This window comes from Myxine glutinosa, chromosome 6 (genome assembly GCF_964187855.1).
Source record: "Myxine glutinosa chromosome 6, kmMyxGlut1.1, whole genome shotgun sequence".
In the NCBI taxonomy this organism is placed as follows: domain Eukaryota; kingdom Metazoa; phylum Chordata; class Myxini; order Myxiniformes; family Myxinidae; genus Myxine; species Myxine glutinosa.
In genome coordinates, this window is record NC_136266.1 from 105,420,267 (window position 1) to 105,438,840 (window position 18,574).

Here is an 18,574-nt window from a genome sequence, read left to right on the forward strand (position 1 = left end):
AACCCATGCTTCCAAATGGGATACCCAACTTGTCCTCCGTCTGAGGAGAACCCTAATTACGAAGCATCAATCTAACAATGTATAGTCGGGTTGGGAATCAAACCCGGATTAAACAGGTCATATGAGGCATATGCAAGAGCACACCACTTTGCACACTATTAGCAAGCCCCTTCACCATTTGAGGAAAATGTTGTGATTGTAGATAAAGGTTTTGAGGCTTCCTGGATGGTTTCCTGTAGCAAGAAACATGTGACAGCAAGCACACCCACAATGGGGTGGTTTACCTCTCCCATCAAAGGATTCGGTGGACACAGTTGTCCAATGTTTGGGGTGAATGTGTTTTACCTTAAGCTGTTTTGTATTAATGCATTGGGGATCATCCTGGAAAGGATTATGATTATTCATGGATTATGACACTTAGTGTCAAACAGAGGATGAACAAGGCCAGAGAGATTATAGATAAAAATTACCTTAAATGGTGGTTTATGAAACTTGAATGAAAGGAAAAACTGATGTTTCAGGCCATATGCTTTGTCAGTACAAAAGAGAAGTCGAGCTTCCTGTCTGCCCCCATTGTTTGGCGCCACAAGATAAATTATACTAGATTTTTGCATATATTGGTAAAAGGGCCAGTGTCAGTGTCATGTCCACTGCTGCCGCTAGCTTTTGCTAACAGGAAATGGTACAAACCCAACACCTCCCATCCACGGATATTTCTGGTGTTTCCCATACTCTACTAGAAAGAAACACCCGTCAGGGAGCACTGGCAAGTTGTCCCCCTCGCACACTCCCCACCACCCTCACAGGGAGGGGCGATATTTTTCTTTGTGCCCATATTTTGACCGTAGGTACTACCAATACGGATGTAAAATTTAATGGAGATCAGGCCAGCCTGGTTTTTAAGCGGTGAAGTCACATCAATATTTGGGTATGTCCTTCCTTCCAACCACCCATCTGTCAAAAAGAAAAAGAAGAACCTTTCTAACCCACCATGTTTAATTCTAAATGGTTTAGAAGGGTAATTCTAATTGGTTCTAAAGGGTAATTCTACTGGGTTATAAAGTGTAATTGTAATGGGTCTAAAGGGTAATTATATGGTTCGATAAGGTAATTCTGAAGTATTCTAAAAGGTAATTGTACATGGTTCGAAAAGGTAATTCTGAAGGGTTTCATTTGTTTCTAGGCTTTGCCTATTACATATTAGAAAGGGCAAACTGAACCGCTTGCTTCGGATTTTTTTTTTCCTATGATTTTCAGATGTACATGAATCCATACAGAGAATTGCCTTATTTGATTACCTCTGCTACTGAAGGTAGCAGGTTATGTTTTCACCCCTGTCTGTCTGTTTGTCTGTCTGTGAACATGATATCTCAAAAAATTGTGGATGGATTTGGACGGCATTTTGTGGAGAGGTTGGGTATGTGACAAGGACGAAATGATTGGTAGATTTTGGTTCAGGTAAAATCCAGATCCGACCTATCGGTGGGACACAAAACCTAAACTGTTCAACCATGTGGAGGTATGCACTCTGCCCTGTGCCCTTCTAGTTTAGTATCATTTCCGTGAGTCCAATTTGCATTCATGAACAGATCAATTATGGTTAACCATTTTTAAATTGGCACTCTTTCGTCTAAATGCTGAATTTTATGTTGAAAGACTATTCGAATTTCAGATTTTGCGCTGGTAACGGCAGGTTAAATGGCAGGTGCATGTGCAAAAGGCCTCGTTTCGAAAGGCACGTGTTGCTCCTTGATTTTGCTTCAGTCCCATTGTTCTTTGACGAACGGACAGCACAATATGTTAACCCGACCCCGACCCCATCCCCACATTTCCCTCTTCTGCTCTGTCAACGATGGACTCGTGTTCTAAATGCTAGCCGCACCTTGTTTCACACGGCAGGTAAAACATTGAACGGACCGGATCAACTTGTAATTCATAAATCCATTGTTAATGTTCAGGTATGGATTGGCTCGAGTATCATTGGTTCGAAGATCAAAGACCTGCGTTTTTATTCTTGGATTGTACCGATGAAGTGTGTTTGTACGTTTTACCTGCCGTGTGATTGCCCTTTGCATAAGTTACCTAAGTCTGTCTGGAGTTAGACCGGTTGAGGTTCATGTATCGAGCCTGAGACTTTGTGTTTTGTAGAAACCTGGATCGGTCGTCCTGGCTCCATAGATGTTTGTTTGTTTGTTTGTTGTTATTGTTTTGCTGATAAGAGTTACAAGTTATAACAAATCCATTCCAACATTTTGCACCCAATTCGCATTTTCATTTTGTCCTCTCCCACCCAAATTATTGCCTTGTGTAAAAGTGTCTCGTATCTTTGTCTAAACCGAGATGTTTCCCTGATGCATTGTCCACCACCGTGCTCTTCCTTATGGTTGGTTTTCTTTCACCATTTTTTGTCTCCTCGCAATCACTCTGCCAGCTTCATTTTTGCACGTATATTATCTACACACTGCGACTGACAATATTGATTAATTTGATCCTGATGTGGCCATAAGACCGCTCGCTGCTCCGTTGCTATGGTGACATTTCTTATTTGAGCAGGGAGATGGCTGGAGGTAGGGGGTGGAGGAGGGAGAGGTGCTGGGGGTTGTTTTCCATATTGGAGGCCCGACTCCTCCATTAAGCATTTGGAGAGCAAGGCACACGCTGCGCGCACTCGGGAGAACTTGGCGTGTCGGGAGATCGTATTATCATTGTGAATCGTCCTTGCTTCGTCGACTTGGTCCTCGACCCCTTGTGGTTCATGGCCTGAGCCGCTCTTCTCTGCCGGCACACTGGGGTGAGCTCATCCCTCTGCTGGGAATTGCTTCAACAAAATGGAGCAGTTTAAGAGCAGCCATCCTGCGCACCTCTCGTGGATCGACACCCTCTTTCTCAGTACGTTATCCTCGTGCCTCCTTGCCTCCTCTTTATTCCCGGACAGATGCTCGGGTTGTCCCATCGTGTGTCAGAATGAGGTTTACATTCATACAAGCGATTCAGTCTTCACCGCCAGTAACCGGTTTCTTGATATCATGTGCCTGAACGTGTGCTGGTAATTGTGGGCAGCGAAGGAGGCTCATCCTTTCATAGATTGTAGTGTGTGTGTGTGTGTGTGTGTGTGTGTGTGTGTGTGTGTGTGTGTGTGTGTGTGTGTGTGTGTGTGTGTGTTGACCTATCTTGAAATATTGGCCTTGTTGCACCTCTCATCTCGTCTTACTAGTAGCTACAAGCTGATTTGGGGTAACCACGGCACCATGATTTGTTCCTTAAAGATTGCTCTTTACTTAATTACAAAAATACATGCTTGAGATACCTTCATAAGCATGCATGCTGATATTCCTGCCATCGTAATTAGTGGCCCTTCTATTGAAGTGTGAAGAGATCCGATGGCTATTACATTTTGACAAGATTTCATATCCGTCACGTGGTTGGCCCGGAATTCCCTGCTTGTCGGATGTGAATCTTTGAATTACAATTTTTATTTTTTTATTTTTTTTGTATACAAGATCGAGGCTCGTGTAAGAGCTAACATTGATCATAAAAAGACAAACTGACACAAAAAACATAAGATAAAGGGAGCGGGAGATAAGATGAGGAGAGAGAGGGAAGCACACAAGTACACCAGTAGAGAACAGCGACATCGGGAGATCTGTGGGAGGGAGAGAGCTTAGGGGAGGAGGCATGGGAAGGGGGTGTGGGAGAGGTAAAAAAAACAAAAACACATGGACACTGCTAGGACTTCCAGGAAAGAAGTCGGTATTTCAAAAAAGTGGATCTGGGGTGAATTAACGGGGATAGAAAAGATCAAGGTTTTGGATGGGGGAAGATAAGAGAGGGTGGTGGACAGCTGTTTTAAAGACCTGGAGGGAGGAGTGGGATTGAAGTGAAGAGTGAGGGAGTTTGTTCCAGACAAGGGAGAAAAGAGGAATTAAGGAGTGAAGGTGAATAGAGAGTCTTCGATTTTGGCAGTTTAAGCATAAGAGGATTGATTATCTACATACTTTATTGTAAGTAGATATTATGTAGATGATTATCTACATCTACATACTTCATATATTTATTGCATAAACCAATGAGATATATCTTAATGCCGTTAATTGATGGAACAAGCAATTACTTCGTTTTTGGTGGAAAAAGTTGGGATTGAATGTGACGGATGTAAAAGGCCGACAAAGAGGAACAACTTAATTTTCCCAAAGGATTGTGAGAATTAGGATTGCCTTGAATGACATCTACCATAATGTCATATTGCTGGGATCCTATGTTCAAATCCCTCGCACTGCACTGTTATCATCTATTGTTCATTGTCTCGTATTGTCCTTGTAATCGATGTAAAATACAGCGAGGCTTCGTAATATCCTCGTTCCGCATGCATCCGTATAAGAAGCATGTATTTTTACAGATAAATAATTCAGGACTTGCACTGCCCACTGTATGAATGTTAAAGTTGGTTTGTGCACCTTGTGGTTACCTTGTATACATAGTAAATTGGGGAAGTTTCCAATGGGACCCGATAGGAACCCCTGAAATGGAGCCAGAGTTGTTTTTATGCTGACCCGTTTCCGTAAGGCTTTTGGTGCAATCTCTGTGGATGGTACAGTGAAGCACCGTATGGAGTGCAGGATAAACCTGATGTTGTGCCATCAATGGTGCTGCTTACATGGCTGTTTGTTTGGCACTTTCCATTTCTTCGGTGAACACCTGGTACAAATTCTAAAGACTGTTGCATTGATGCCGAGTCATTTTGCTCTCTTGTCGGACTCTCTTCGTCCATTTTTTGGCCGATCTGGGTCATTCTTGCTCTTTTTGCCTGATACACTCGGACTCATTTGTGGAATCTGTCCAACCCCGACCCTTTCTTAGGACAGACCATGAACACGTTTGTATATTCCGGTCGTTGCACCTTATTTCTGTTGGTGATGCATACTTAAATTGAGGCTATGAATCCCTGACCAGAAGGGTAGAGAGAGAGCAAGTAAGTCGTTCAGTTATGAAGCAGCCACAGCTTTTGTGTTTTTGTTTTATCTCTACACTATATCTGATTAATCTGTGGGATATTTATTCTTTACGCGCAGTCTTTACGCAGGAGGAAGGGCTTTCCACTTGTCCCGACATCTTTATTCCTGTGAAAACACAGTTGTTGCTCTTTCAAACATTCATCCAGGTAAATGGCCATGTATATTTATTTGTATCTCAACTTGTTCTTACTGTTCTAAAATTGTCATGGTGCTTTCATACGTCTTGTCTATCAAGATTCCTTCTCTTCATTTGTGTGTGCGTGCGTGTGTGTGCGCGTGTGTGTGGTCGTTATATCCATATGTGGGTTTCAGAATGTGGAACGGAGTCCTCTCAGGTCTCAAAGTATCCACCTCTATTTCCATTCCATCAAAGTATCTACCCCTCATCCCTCCCCCACCCATTGTTTGTGCAAGTTCCCCCCTCTTTCTGCTGTTCCTTTTGTCCGGTTGCATCCCAATCCATTCGGTGTTCTAGCTCTTCCATGAGCCTCGACTTTGTAGACAAAAATTTATCAAATTGAAACCTATCTACTGTTTCTGCTGTCAGTAGCTTTTGAGGGAAACTGTTCCATGCATTAACTATTTCATGAGTGAAATAGAATGGCACTCGGTAGAGAGCACACCTCCACCAGGCTGAACAGTTTGCGTTTTGTAACCCACAGATCCAGATCTTCACCAAAATGTAATCATTTTGTCCTCGTCACACACCCAACCTCTCCACCAAATTTCATCCGAATCCGTTCACTACTTTTTGAGATATCCTGTTCACTGACAAACAAAAACAGGCAGACAACCAGATAGAGGTGAAAACATAACACCCATCCACCTTGGGTGGTGGAGGTAAACATCCCGGCCTTACTGCCGTCCTAACTCTCTGATTCCCTTGATCTTCAGCTCTAACTGCCCCTGTTCCCATTCAACTGAAAAAGTAATCTGCTCTTATTTTGTCCATAACTTTCATTAGCATAAACATCTATTTATTTATTTATTTATTATATCCCCTCGTAATTGCCTTCTTTCTAATGTAAAAAAAGTCCCGTTTCCTTCACCCCCTAGTCTTAGCTTAGTATTTCTAGGCCTGGAATGAATCTAGTCACTTTACGCTGAACTCTATGACAGCTGACTCTATGACAGCTTTGTTCCTCCCGAACTCCCATTTATTTATTATCCTCTTTAGATCCTTATCCTGTGTTCTACCTTCCAAGACTACTCCTTGAATTATGTAGTCGCTATTTTCATTATTCTTACCCATCCCCAACACCTTACATTTATTTATGTTAAACTGCATCTGCCAACCCTTTGCCCAATCTATGAAAGTATCTCCACTTTCCTGATTTGATCACCCCCATCCTTGCTATGTCTACCTTACGGTCTCCAAGCTTGGTGTCGTCTCCAAATTTGGAAAGCTGACTCTTAACCGCACTGTCCAAACCATTGATGTAATTTATGAACAATAATGGTCCGGGTTTAACCCTGGTGTTGGCTTAGTGGTTAGGGTGCTGGCTTGGGATCCTAGGATCCTGGGTTCGAATCCCGGTCGATCGCTGAATTAACGCCAGGGGGGTTGACTCAGCCTGTCATCCTTCCGAGGTCGGCAAATTGAGTACCAGCTTGCTGGGATGAATGATCACGGTGTGTACCCCGATTTAGGTACACCGTATCCCTGCGCATCGTAAGAGGCGACCAAGGGTTGGCGTCAGGAAGGGCATCAGGCCATAAAAACATTGCCTCAAACAGGGAACCATGATTGTCATGGGGCCGGCAAGGCTAACCCCCGCTCTAGCAGGGAAAATGGCCTTAAAACGATCATTCATTCATTTCATTCAATGGTCCGAGTCCTGACCCCTGAGTTTACCCCACTACTTGCTTGTCCCAGCAAGACATCGACATCCTCTCAATCACAGCCACTCTTTGCTTCCTATCACTGTCGGTTTCCAATCCAGGTAGCTACCTGACCAGCCTTATCAAACGTCTTCTGAAAGTCTGGATATACTATGTCCACTGCCATTCCCCCATCCACCCAATCAGAAACTGTTTCGTAGAACTCCAATCAATTTGTTGAACATAAATCTCCCTTTAGTAAACCCCGCTCTACCTTTAATTATGTTTAATCTATTTAAATGTTTCTCCATATGATCCCGAATGAACACCCTTCACATCTTCACCAGAATTGAAGTTGAACAAGCGGGTCTAGGTCTATAGTTCCCAAATTCCTTTCTAGATCAATTTTGGTGTGACATTTGCTGCTCTCCAATCTTCTGGTGCCCGTCCCGACTCCATTGAGCTGTTAACGTTATGGGTTAACATCGTGCTTATGTACACTTGACATCATGCTCCCTCAATACTCTTTGATGCATATTATCTGGTCCTGGAGATTTACCTTTTTACCTTGCTAGTGGCTTTTTAACTTCCTCTGTTCCTACCTAGAACTCCTCGAAAAGCCTCTCCTATCTCCCTAGATAGATTCTTGCAGCTATTGGGAATTCTCCTGACTGGTCTTGTGTAAATGCTGAAGCAAAATAATTATTTGATAAGCCTGCCATCTCACTTTCATCACTGTCTAACCAATCTTTGTATTATTCCTCAATAGGCCCACACTTGGCTTAACCTGCCCGTATGTACTTAAAATAACGTCTTCCTATTTATTCTCTTGTGTTTCTTTACTATTTTATGCCTCAGCTGACAAAAGTCGTCCGAGGCATTATGTTTTCGGGTTTTCCATCCTGCTGTCCGTGTGTCAGTGATAGGTTTACGTTACCGCAATAACTTAAGAACAGCTGTAGGGATCTAAGTCAAACTGGTACAATTATGTGTAATGATGTAAAGATATACGTATTACATTATGGGGTCAAGAGGTCAAAGGACAGATGTCCCTTTAAGTTAAAAATTATGTTACTGCACTAACTTGTGAACCAGCAATGGCATTTTGACCAAATCTGGTATAAGTATATATTATGATGAAAAGATGAACTGATTGGTCAAAGGTCAGAGGTCAGGTCAGGTAAAAATGTGATACTTGAGAACAGCTGAGGGGATTTAAATCATACTTACTACAAGTATGTATGATGATGTAATAATGTGGGCGGAGGCATATTGGTGTTGGACGATGTTGAAAAGTCCTGTTCTAGTTCACACCTGATACAATATTTGATGATCGGAATTCACCATCTCACCAATTATTTAGGTAATGTTTATTCAGGTAATGGCTTTTTTGGTAAGGCTTTTCTTTTTTTGATGATGAGCACCCCGTTAGTTATCTTCAAAAGGGTAGTTTAAATGTACCCAAATACCCAGCTTTCATTTGTGCACTCCCTTGGAGTTCCCTTGGTATGCATACAAAGTTTCCGGCCACTAGGTTTCATGGTTTTGGAGTTATGAAGGAGACACTGACATACACACACAAACTGACAATTATTTATATATATATATTTATATATATATATATATATATATATATATATATATATATGTATATATATGTATATACACTACATGACCAAATGTATGCGGACACACCTTCAAATGAGTAGATTCAGCTGTTTCAGCCACACCCATTCCTGACAGGTATATATAATCAAGCACACAGACATGCAATCTCCATAGACAAACAGTGGCAGTAGAATGGGCCGTACTGAAGAGCTCAGTGTTTTTCGACGTGGCACCGTCATAGGATGCCACCTTTCCAACAAGTTAACAATGTAGGGTCCCTCCTCCCACCCCTTCCTCTCCCTCATCCCACCTTCTTTTGACTTTGTCGACTTCCCCGCCAATCATGGTGCTTCTTGTGTTCGAGTCCCCATTTCCTGGTCCTTGTCCACTTTTTCTTGGAATGGTGGTCATTGATGCCAGAAGTATTTATCAGTTTTGGCTTTTGTTGGTGAGTCGATTGCTCCCAAGTGTTGTTTCCCTCATTAGCACAGCAACTCATTATTGGCAATGTATAAGCAACTCACTAAAAAGGCTTCATATGAACTTGACACATATTAAAGGTCTCTCTGAACTTTGTGATAATTTACTGCTAACTTCAAGTACAATTTTTGACTACATCATATGAGGTAATGTTTAATTGAAATTGATAAATTCGTTTATAAAGAACAACAATAACAGTTTCTATTGGGCTATATCTGGCAATATATTTGAAAACGAGCAAACATGTACTAGCATAGGTAGTACAGTTATTTTTTCCTTTGTCATGGCTTTGAAGGCTTTTGAAGGCTGTCATGGCTTTGAAATCATGCACTTTACTGCTTTATTGGCCAACTGAGACCGACGTTCCCTTAAGAGATGCTCCAATGTGACGTAATTCACATATGAACACATCATCCAGAATGGTGGCAAGTCACTATATCTCATGATCAAAGTTGTTCTCTGACATGTTCAGACAATGATCCAGAGATTTGTGGTCAAGGAAACCTGTCAATTATGCCTTGCACAAAGGAGTTGCTTTTGGATATTTCAATTGATTGTCGGGGGAGGCATTATGCAGATGTAATATGTAAATAGGTAGCAATGGAACAGCAGTTATCAATTTGGAGGGCAAAGTTGGTTGGAGAGTCGTAAAGATTTTGTGTTGAGTTGAACAGAAAGGTGAGATGTATACTGGGTGCTTTGAGAAACATGAGTTTCAAAAGTCAAGCAAAGTTTTATATTATTGTTTTTACAAGGTTAATATTAGCCATTGAGAACTGAAAAGACAGTGAGTATAAAGAGGCCAGCTGTTGTGAATCCTGACAATAATTCACGGACCGGTGTTTATTTGTTTGTGTGTTTGTCGCACTGCTCCTCCTACAGTTGTGGCACAATTACATCCAGACTTGCCACATAGGATCAGCATGGCCCCAATTAGTGTATAGAGCTGTCTTATCCTTGCCAGTGGTCTTGTGTGGGGGAAGATGAGGGGAGGGGTGGGATGGAAACTCTCCATGTAAATGTGTATCGTGTAGTGCCACCTCCAGGTGGCAGAGGGTATTACAGGTCCCCACCCTTTACAGTAGTACAATATTCCTGTCCCCATGTTTTCCAGGGCAGTGAGGTGTTTTTAATTATAAACAGTAGGCATGTTTTTGCTTCATGCATGTAACCCGGGGTTCTTTTTATTATTTTCAGGAGCGATCGAGGAAGCTGTCAGTTACCTTGGAGATCAACCAATAGGCTATTTTACGAGATGCAAGTCACAACCGTACATCTCATTTGTCATACCACGTAGTAACAGTATTCCAATATATATATTCTTCAAACTTTTGTGGTGTTGTATGACATCATTAATGTAGCAAGGTAAAGTACAGGGTGAGTCAAAAGTAGCGCCCAATTTCTGTTTTTATATATGTGTGTATATATATATATATATATATATATATATATATATATATATATATATATATATATATATATATATATATATGTATGTATGTATGTATGTATGTATGTATGTATGTATGTATGTATGTATGTATGTACATACATACATACATACATACATATATACATATATATATATATATATATATATATATATATATATATATATGTATATATATATATTTCTGTCAGTTGATTGTTTGCCATTTGCATTACAGTGTACAAGAAGGTATAAATAAATGATTGACATGTTTATCTTACCATTTATTCCGGGGAAAATTATTGCGGAACTGTACCAAGCTGTTTTACTTGCAATTTTCAAAGTGCCCTCCCTCGTGATCGATGCACAATTGCAGCCGAGTAGGCACAGAGTGGCACACACGCTTGCAGAGTTCGATATCAATTTCCTCAAACTTTGCAGTGATTTGAGCCTTCAATTCCTGAATGGTACGAGGCTTTTCACTATAAACAAGGTCTTTCATGAGCCCCCAAATAAATAAATCTGGAGGTGTAAGGTCTGGGGAGCGTGCCGGCCACTCGATCGGACCGCGGCAGCCGAACCACTTTCCGGGAAAGTTTTCATCAAGCCACTGACGAACATGACGTCCATAATGAGGTGGAGCACCATCTTGCTGGAATCAACTGACAGAAATATATATATATATATATAAACAGAAATCGGGCGCTACTTTTGACTCACCTGTATATCGCACAGAAATAGCAAACGTTTTTTTCCCCCATGCATTTGCATAGGGAAGTGTATACAAAGTACTCGGCTTTGTTTACCACGTGCTGACTGCATTGAGAATCGATGCTTGTGCCGTGGATGGAGCCAGAACGTGGATGGAGCCAGAACGTGGATGGAGCCAGAACGTATCCTACTGCGGCCTATTTTCTGACCTCAAAGTAACTAATGAAAGCGATCACTCACAGCATTGCCTCCCATCCACATTCGGAGTGCAATTTTACAATGCCTTGTAGCCCTGGCTTTTTCAGCGCTTCAATAATACATCACTGTTGCAGTGCAAGCCACTGGCAAGATGCTTATGTATGTATTGTAGTAGATCATCGAAGGACTACTGACTGTCTGGCATTTCATATTTTGTTATTTCATTAATGTGGCTGCAAATCTAAACTGAGAGATGTTTGACTGTGTGTCGCCATTTTTCTCAGATGGCCAAATAGATCTTCGTCAAACTTTCAGAGGTTCATCAGTGAGTGCCAGGGGATGATTTAGGCAAAAAAGTTTATTTGAAAATGTTTGGGGGGTGGGGGGGGGGGGGGGGAAAGCTTGATTATTATTATTATTATTATTATTTTTAATTTGCTCTATATATAGTGGCTCAGGCTTTATATCTATGCAAAAGGTAATATTAAATAATCCCCACACCCATTCCTTCGTGGGTGTAGGGAGGTGTTTTAGGCACCCACAAAAAAATAGAATTTTTTTTTTATTTCTTCAAAATGCCAACAAGACCAGAACATCACTGGGCAACACCAGATACACCTGCTAGTATGAAACGATTCCAAAAATATCTATATTAATTTTTTTATTAAAGCATCCGCACGGTCAGATAAATGTAACTTTATTAGCAGTAACGTGATTATGTAATGTATCGGATTCCTCTCTACACCAGACAATTCATACAATACTGTTATGTCGGTAGGGTAGAGCAATATCTAGAGTCAGGTAGATCTGAATAGGTAACATGCTTCGTCTGTCGCGATAGGGAATCTACCTGTAATATGTTCCATGTGCAGTCTGGTTTGTCGGGTAAGAGTATACCTGTGAACATACCAGGATGTTCGAGTGTTAGATAGTGTAGGGATTAAGATAAACCCCTGTGTGTCAAACCTGGTAGCCAAACCTTTGTCCCTTATGGCACCGCATACCCATATAAACACTTAGGCCCTGTAGTGCACACAGTAATTAAATTCCCTTCCCTGACAAGGACTTCGGAAGAAAACGGGCAGGGGGCCAGTTCGGGGCACCGCCGCATGGGCCGCAGCCAGCTACACCTCCGGCAGGCCTAGGAACACGGAGTGACATGAGCTATCACCACACTACAGGGAACGAGTGATTGGTTGGCGCGGAAGGCGCGAACCTCCAGCCAATCAGGGCGAGCAATACCAGGTAGGAGGGACTCGGCCAATGAGAGGGCGCCAGCAAGAGGGAACATTGGAGGAGAGTGGACGCAAGGTGATAAAAGGGGCTGCACGACATCTTCAGCAGCTCTAGTTTTTGGGTTCTTCGCTGCCTCTTGTGCTGCACATCCCTCTCTGGCTGTCTTGATGCTGCACGACATCTTGTGCTCTCTGCGCTTCCCTTCTTTGTCTTGAGAGGTCCTGGTGGTCGTTGGTTCACCATCTGCGTGGTGCTTGGAGCGGTGCTCGGTGCTTTCGGTGCTGTGAACGGGCGGGACCTCGTGTGCGAACGGAGAGGGCGTTGGCTCGGGCCTAGCAAAGCGTGCGAGGCGGACGGAGGGTTCCTCCACGCCGGAGTTTGGAGCCACGTGGGGACAAGACGACGGACAGATAAGACCGCACACCACATACACACCATAACGAACGGTTCTTTTCGTTAATCCATCCCTGTGTGGCGTATTCGAAGTGAGGTGTGTGGGATCCCAACTTAGGACTTTTATTTAGTATCGTGCTTTCCTGTCCCTACCTTTTATTACAATAAACCCTTGTATTATTTTTCATTCCCCACAAATCTGGTTTTGTTTGAGTTCGTTCGCCTTCCACAGGTACGCGCTTTTACCGCAGCTTGCTCTTCCCTTCTCCTTTCCGCGCTACAAAAGCAAAATCCATATTTGAGCGTCGCCTCCAGTAATTCCGTTCTGGTCCATCCGCGAGCCCTGGTATTAACCGAAGGGTTCGCGCAACAATACTTTACCCCACTCAGTCTTGAGATAAAGGATTATGGGAAGGGTGCACTGTGGAAAGACTTGCACGTTACTGATGTCTTCATGGACGTTACAGCACTCTTAAACCATCTTCTGTAGAAAGTAACTACCGTACTTATTTTTGCTGTTCCATCCTCTCACATGAGTATGTTATTAATCTGGTGAAAGTAGCACTGAGGCATGAAGCAGTACGGACGAAAAATTTGATTGGTCGAGACGGCGTACAGTTTTGCCAACTTCAGAGGATCCATTCGGCCCTTTTTGCCTGCGCTACAACATCCCCAGAACCCGTGACCCATCCACACACCATCAGCTGGTTTAGTGCGGAGACCATCAAGGCTACTTCCACCAGATCAATGCCATACTCTAGTCACTAGTGAGACGATTGACCAGCAAACAAGAAGCAGCCTGTGGAGTTTTCCTTGGTGCACCTTTCCCATGTCCTTTTTCTCAAGACTGGTATAAAGTGCTCTGTGAACTCTCGAGTTCAACTCGCTTTTGCAGATGCTAAGAGAAATGTTTTTTTTTTTAACGCACTTATTGTAGGTGCTAAGATGTGATCGCAGCTCGGAATGAGTGCTAATGTAATGCAATAATTACGATTATATAATCAAGCCTTACAATTCATGGTGTGGTTTCATGTTGCCGTCGGGCAATGTTCGCCGGGATAGCTCAGAGGTAGCACATTTTCCTTTGTGCATTTGCTCAAATCGTCCGGTGCAATGGAATACGAGTCTCTGCGAAGGTTCATGTCGCTCGGCATTTGCAGCAAAAAGGATTTTATCGACTAGTAATTTATAAGTTTTTTTTTACCCCTGGCAAACGAGGTGTAGTTGAAATTTTGGGTGTTGGCCCTTCTTCAGAGCAAAAGGGGGTCCCTCAGAAAGGGCGAACGATCCAATCATCAGCCGCACTTTGTTTCCCATGGCAGTAAACATACTGCGATCAACTTTCGGTTGATAAAACCATTATATTACTGTCAGAATGGCGGTTTGCCGGTGGGAATTGTATCAAAAGTATGGGTTGGTGGACATTAATCATCCCACGGTGTCTTTTGCTATGAGTACAGGCAAGTTACCGCCACACCCTGGCCAAGTTCCAAATTGCTACCTTATTGTGCAGGGCCACTGCATGACCTGCACAGCTGTGCGTGAGTAATTTTGCGATCATAAGTCAAAATTCACGATTGATTTGGGTGCTGTTTTACCTGAGTCATGATGGAACCACACAGGCCGAATCTGCAATTGAACACTGGTCGACCAATATGCATTTGTTAACTGACCGTCACATGAATTGCAGTAAACCATGACTTTGCGTCCCAAGTGAAATCATGCATTTTATTACTTGCCGACCTCTGTTGCCCTTTATTGTCAATCATTTATCAAGTAGTCTTCTCACATTTATGTACGGCCTTGTTATAATGAATGGATACGTTCCGGTAAAAGAAGGCCGATTCGAAATTTCTGGTATTCACTTGAAAGGTACTGTGCTGCTCCATCATGTATTTCAGAGGCAAGCTTTAAGCCGGCTGTCCTTTCTGCATTTTGGGTGGAGATGTTAAAGATCCCTCAAAAAGTGTAGGCCACACGTACCTTGGCTAAATTCCCTGGTGAGATATTAATGGGAGATGCGAGGTCACGGGCCACATGGCCTCCAACGCCTGTTTCCTTCTAACCCTCTTGTGAAAGGGGAGACGGTGGATCTGTGGAAGAACTTCTTGCACTACAAATGTACACATACTGTAATTAAAAATGCGTAATGCATACAGAACACACATGGGAACACAAATGTGATTAGAAATGATATATGCACGAAAACAGGGCTTTGATCGAGTGGAATTGAGTCGGGAAGTGCTAATTGTATGACTTGCAGTGTGCTGGTGATTGTGCTGATTTTGAATAAAACAAAAGCAGAAATTAAATCGATAAATATAAATTTGCTCAAAATGAGCTTTCGGTTTTGAACTTGCATGGCCCACACATCACACACGTCTGTTTAGTTGTGGTGTAAAGAATGATTAATTTAATGGTTGTTGATAAAATGAAATATTATTCTTTTTCATAGTTTCAATGTGAAAAGAGAACTTACTGCTTTCGGAAATTGTTTAATTATTTAATTTAATTGTTTAATTTCAGAAAATTATTTCTCTAAGAAACAAATAGCTGATTGGACAATACACACCTTTATTTCCACCAACAGTCCAATTTGGGTCCATGTGACATTTTCTGTGTTTTCAACCTGAAAAGCCCTCAATAATTCTCAGGGATGATTGGGACTTTCCATCAATCATAACTTTAACCACATGGAGGATTGATTTGTTCATCCATCAGCACTCGTGAACGAAGCGAGCTTGTGCGCACACTAATGAGATTTACAATTTGCTTGATCTGACTTGTCTGTGTTCTAAGATCAGACTGGAGATTTATTGTTACGGATCTGGGTTTTCAGGTGCACCACGAGGAGACTTCTCAGGCTCCTCTTGACTACCGGTCCTGAGGCCACCAGTCACGGATAGTCACGACCCTGTAGGTTGTTGATCAACCAGAGTGCCAATCAGATGGCCAAATCTCCCAGGGTCCTCCATCTGACAGTTTACCTGGGGGGTGATGTGGCCAACCTAACCGGGGGTCGCACCCTCGGTTCGTACCCACCTTATCTTATCTATGGTCAGTAGGTGTGGTGAGGTGTGGTACAGTGCAACCTCATACTCCACCAGAAATCTCTGCTTGGCATGCCTGCCTTTCACCACTCACATGGTGCTTTGTACCCAGCGCACATGGGTTGCTCCTCAGAATACTTGTTGTGGAGCTCGTTTTCACACCTCGTACTCAGACTCTCGTCGGGTGACCAATGTTGTACACCGCCTGATATTCGTTGGTTGCAAAAGCAAGGACTTTGTATCTCGTACAAAAGCTCTTAATGGCATATAATTCTCAATGGTGTCGCTTCTTAATGTCCTTTCTCTTAAGCAGCAGATCTCTAGCCCAGCTTCAAGGCTATGATTTCTCCTCAGATGACAGGCAGACACAGTCGATCCCTGGCTTGATTTCAAGATGGCGAAAAGGCCTTGCTTTTCCACTTTGATACTCACTTAAACGTAGCGGAGCTTGGTCCTGCACAGTGGGTTACGGATTAGTGTGCCTCCACAGTGCGGTCTTATCTTCCCCACCGAGGGTCCTGGTTCTCATGTTGCCCGTCAAGGCGAGTTAAAGCTGAGAGGATGTGCTTGCTTTTTCTGTGTGGTGTTCATGTTTAATAATTGTGGTGTTTGTGTTTAATAAATGTGTCGGGATGGAGAGAGAAACATTGGTTATGAGGGGAATTGAGGACAAAGCATGTATTGTATGTATTTAAGGGTCTATCTATATATATAAAACACTGTGTGTGTGTGTGTGTGTGTGTGTGTGTGTGTGTGTGTGTGTGTGTGTGTGTGTGTGTGTGTGTGTGTGTGTGTGTGTGTGTGTGTGTGTGTGTGTGTGTGTGTGTGTGTGTGTGTGTGTGTGTGTGTGTGTGTGTGTGTGTGTGTGTGTGTGTGTGTGTGTGTGTGTGTGTGTGTGTGTGAGAGAGTGATGTTACCGATAGACTCCTAAACGGAGAGGCTTACGTGCTTGATATTTGGCATAGACATGGCCATTGAGCCTGGGACGAACATGGCCGAACTGAAAATATTTGACGATCCATATTTTTTATTCATATTTACCTCAGCGCATTTCAGCGCACAGAATCAACGGAATCAGAGCAGGTGGGCGGTGATTCGCTCAGAGCGATCACGTGATGACGCTATGAACGCTATGACGCTATGGAAAAAAAAATCGCTATGACGCGATGAAACGCTATGAACGCTATGAACACTATGACGCTATGAACGATATGACGATATGACGCTATGACGCTATGACGCTATGAACGCTATGACGCTATGACGCTATGAAAAAGAAAATCGCTATGAAACGCTATGAACGCTATGGACGCTATGAACGCTATGACGCTATGATGCTATGAAAAAAAAAATCGCTCGCTTTGCCAAGGGGCTCGCTCCCCCCCCTCCGTTCCCCTCCCCCCTCCCCCTCCCCCCCTCCCACCCCTCCCCCCCCCACCCCCTCCCATCCCTCACCCACCCCATCCCCCCCTCTTCTCCCCTCTCCCCCTCCCCCTCCCACTCTTCTCCCCTCCCCCCCGTTCCCCTCCCCCACCCGGCAATGCCGGGTACTTCTGCTAGTAATGTCTTAAATGTGTCTGGAGCAGTAAATAAACCAAATTGGAGCTTTGTCTGACTGTCTGGAAAGAAGAGAAGCCGATTTAAATACTGTGTTTAAAATGTGCAATGGTTACCAACCTATATGGCTGTGGAGGCGTGTTATAAACGGGGGGTGGAGGTGGAAGACAATAATGGAGCGAAGAAGAGGAAGCATTCTCTAACTCTCTATAGCCCTCGCGTACCCATATCACCCGTTTCCCACGACACAAAAGGGAGGGCTATCTGAATACTAATACTGTTGGGATAACTGAACTCGGGAACCTACGTGCGTGGTTGTGCTTTCTCTGGGTGTGGGGACAGGGGTGTTGTGGAGGGGGGGGAACGGGGTTTGTTGGGCGATGGTTTTAATTAATTTGGCTAAAAAAACATAATTTTGCTACTAGCATTGCACGTTTGTTGATTGTAAGTTTCTGAATGGTGTTAACTTTTTCTTTCCAGAAGTGATCAGGTTGAGTTCACTAGTTGATAACAAAATTTCCTTTTTAGTTTCTGAGGCTCATGGAAGAGCTGTCGCACACGCTACCTTCAGTACGAATTGTCGAGATGAGTGGAGTACTTTAGTCCAGGGACAAGTACATCATCCACATTCCACAAATTAATTGTAGTACAGGTACATCATAAATTCTCACCTTGTCATTGATTTTGAGATAAAATTTTGAGTACAGCTATTCTTACTTTCATCTTTCCTTCCTCCTTTAGATTCACAATATGGCAGTGTTTCCCCAGCTTGTGGATATGAGGTCGAGACTGCACAGCAGGGTGAGGATTCGAGCGAATCCCTGCCCTTCATCGACGAGTCGCCACCAGCCTTATCGCCACAGCCTGCACTACGAGGTTCCCAGCTGGAGGATGGAGAACCTTTGGGAGAAGTTCTTCAAGGTCCTGACCAGGTAAAGGACATTGCTTTTTTTTTTTTTTTTTTTTTTTTTTTTTAGCTCATCTGGAATGTAGTTCAGGTGAGCTTATGGGATGGCACATCATCCATCTGTCAGTCCGTCCATCTGTAAACACTTGCAACTTCTTCTCCAAAACAGCTA

General features: G+C 43.1%; 1 protein-coding gene across 3 annotated transcripts in view; it reads left to right on the forward strand.

Moving 5' to 3' along the window:
* The window catches only part of LOC137430140 (active breakpoint cluster region-related protein), a 102,239-nt gene that overhangs the window by 14,206 nt on the left and 69,459 nt on the right, over positions 1–18,574 (forward strand). For 2 of the 3 annotated variants that reach the window (XR_013623840.1, XM_068120749.2), the window contains exon 2: positions 18,237–18,427. Coding sequence is in view for 2 of the 3 variants with exons in the window: in XM_068120749.2 (XP_067976850.2) it covers positions 18,237–18,427 (191 nt within the window). In the remaining variant the exon portion in view is untranslated. The remainder of the gene's footprint in view (positions 1–18,236; positions 18,428–18,574) is intronic. The other variant, XM_068120750.2, reaches the window with a different exon arrangement.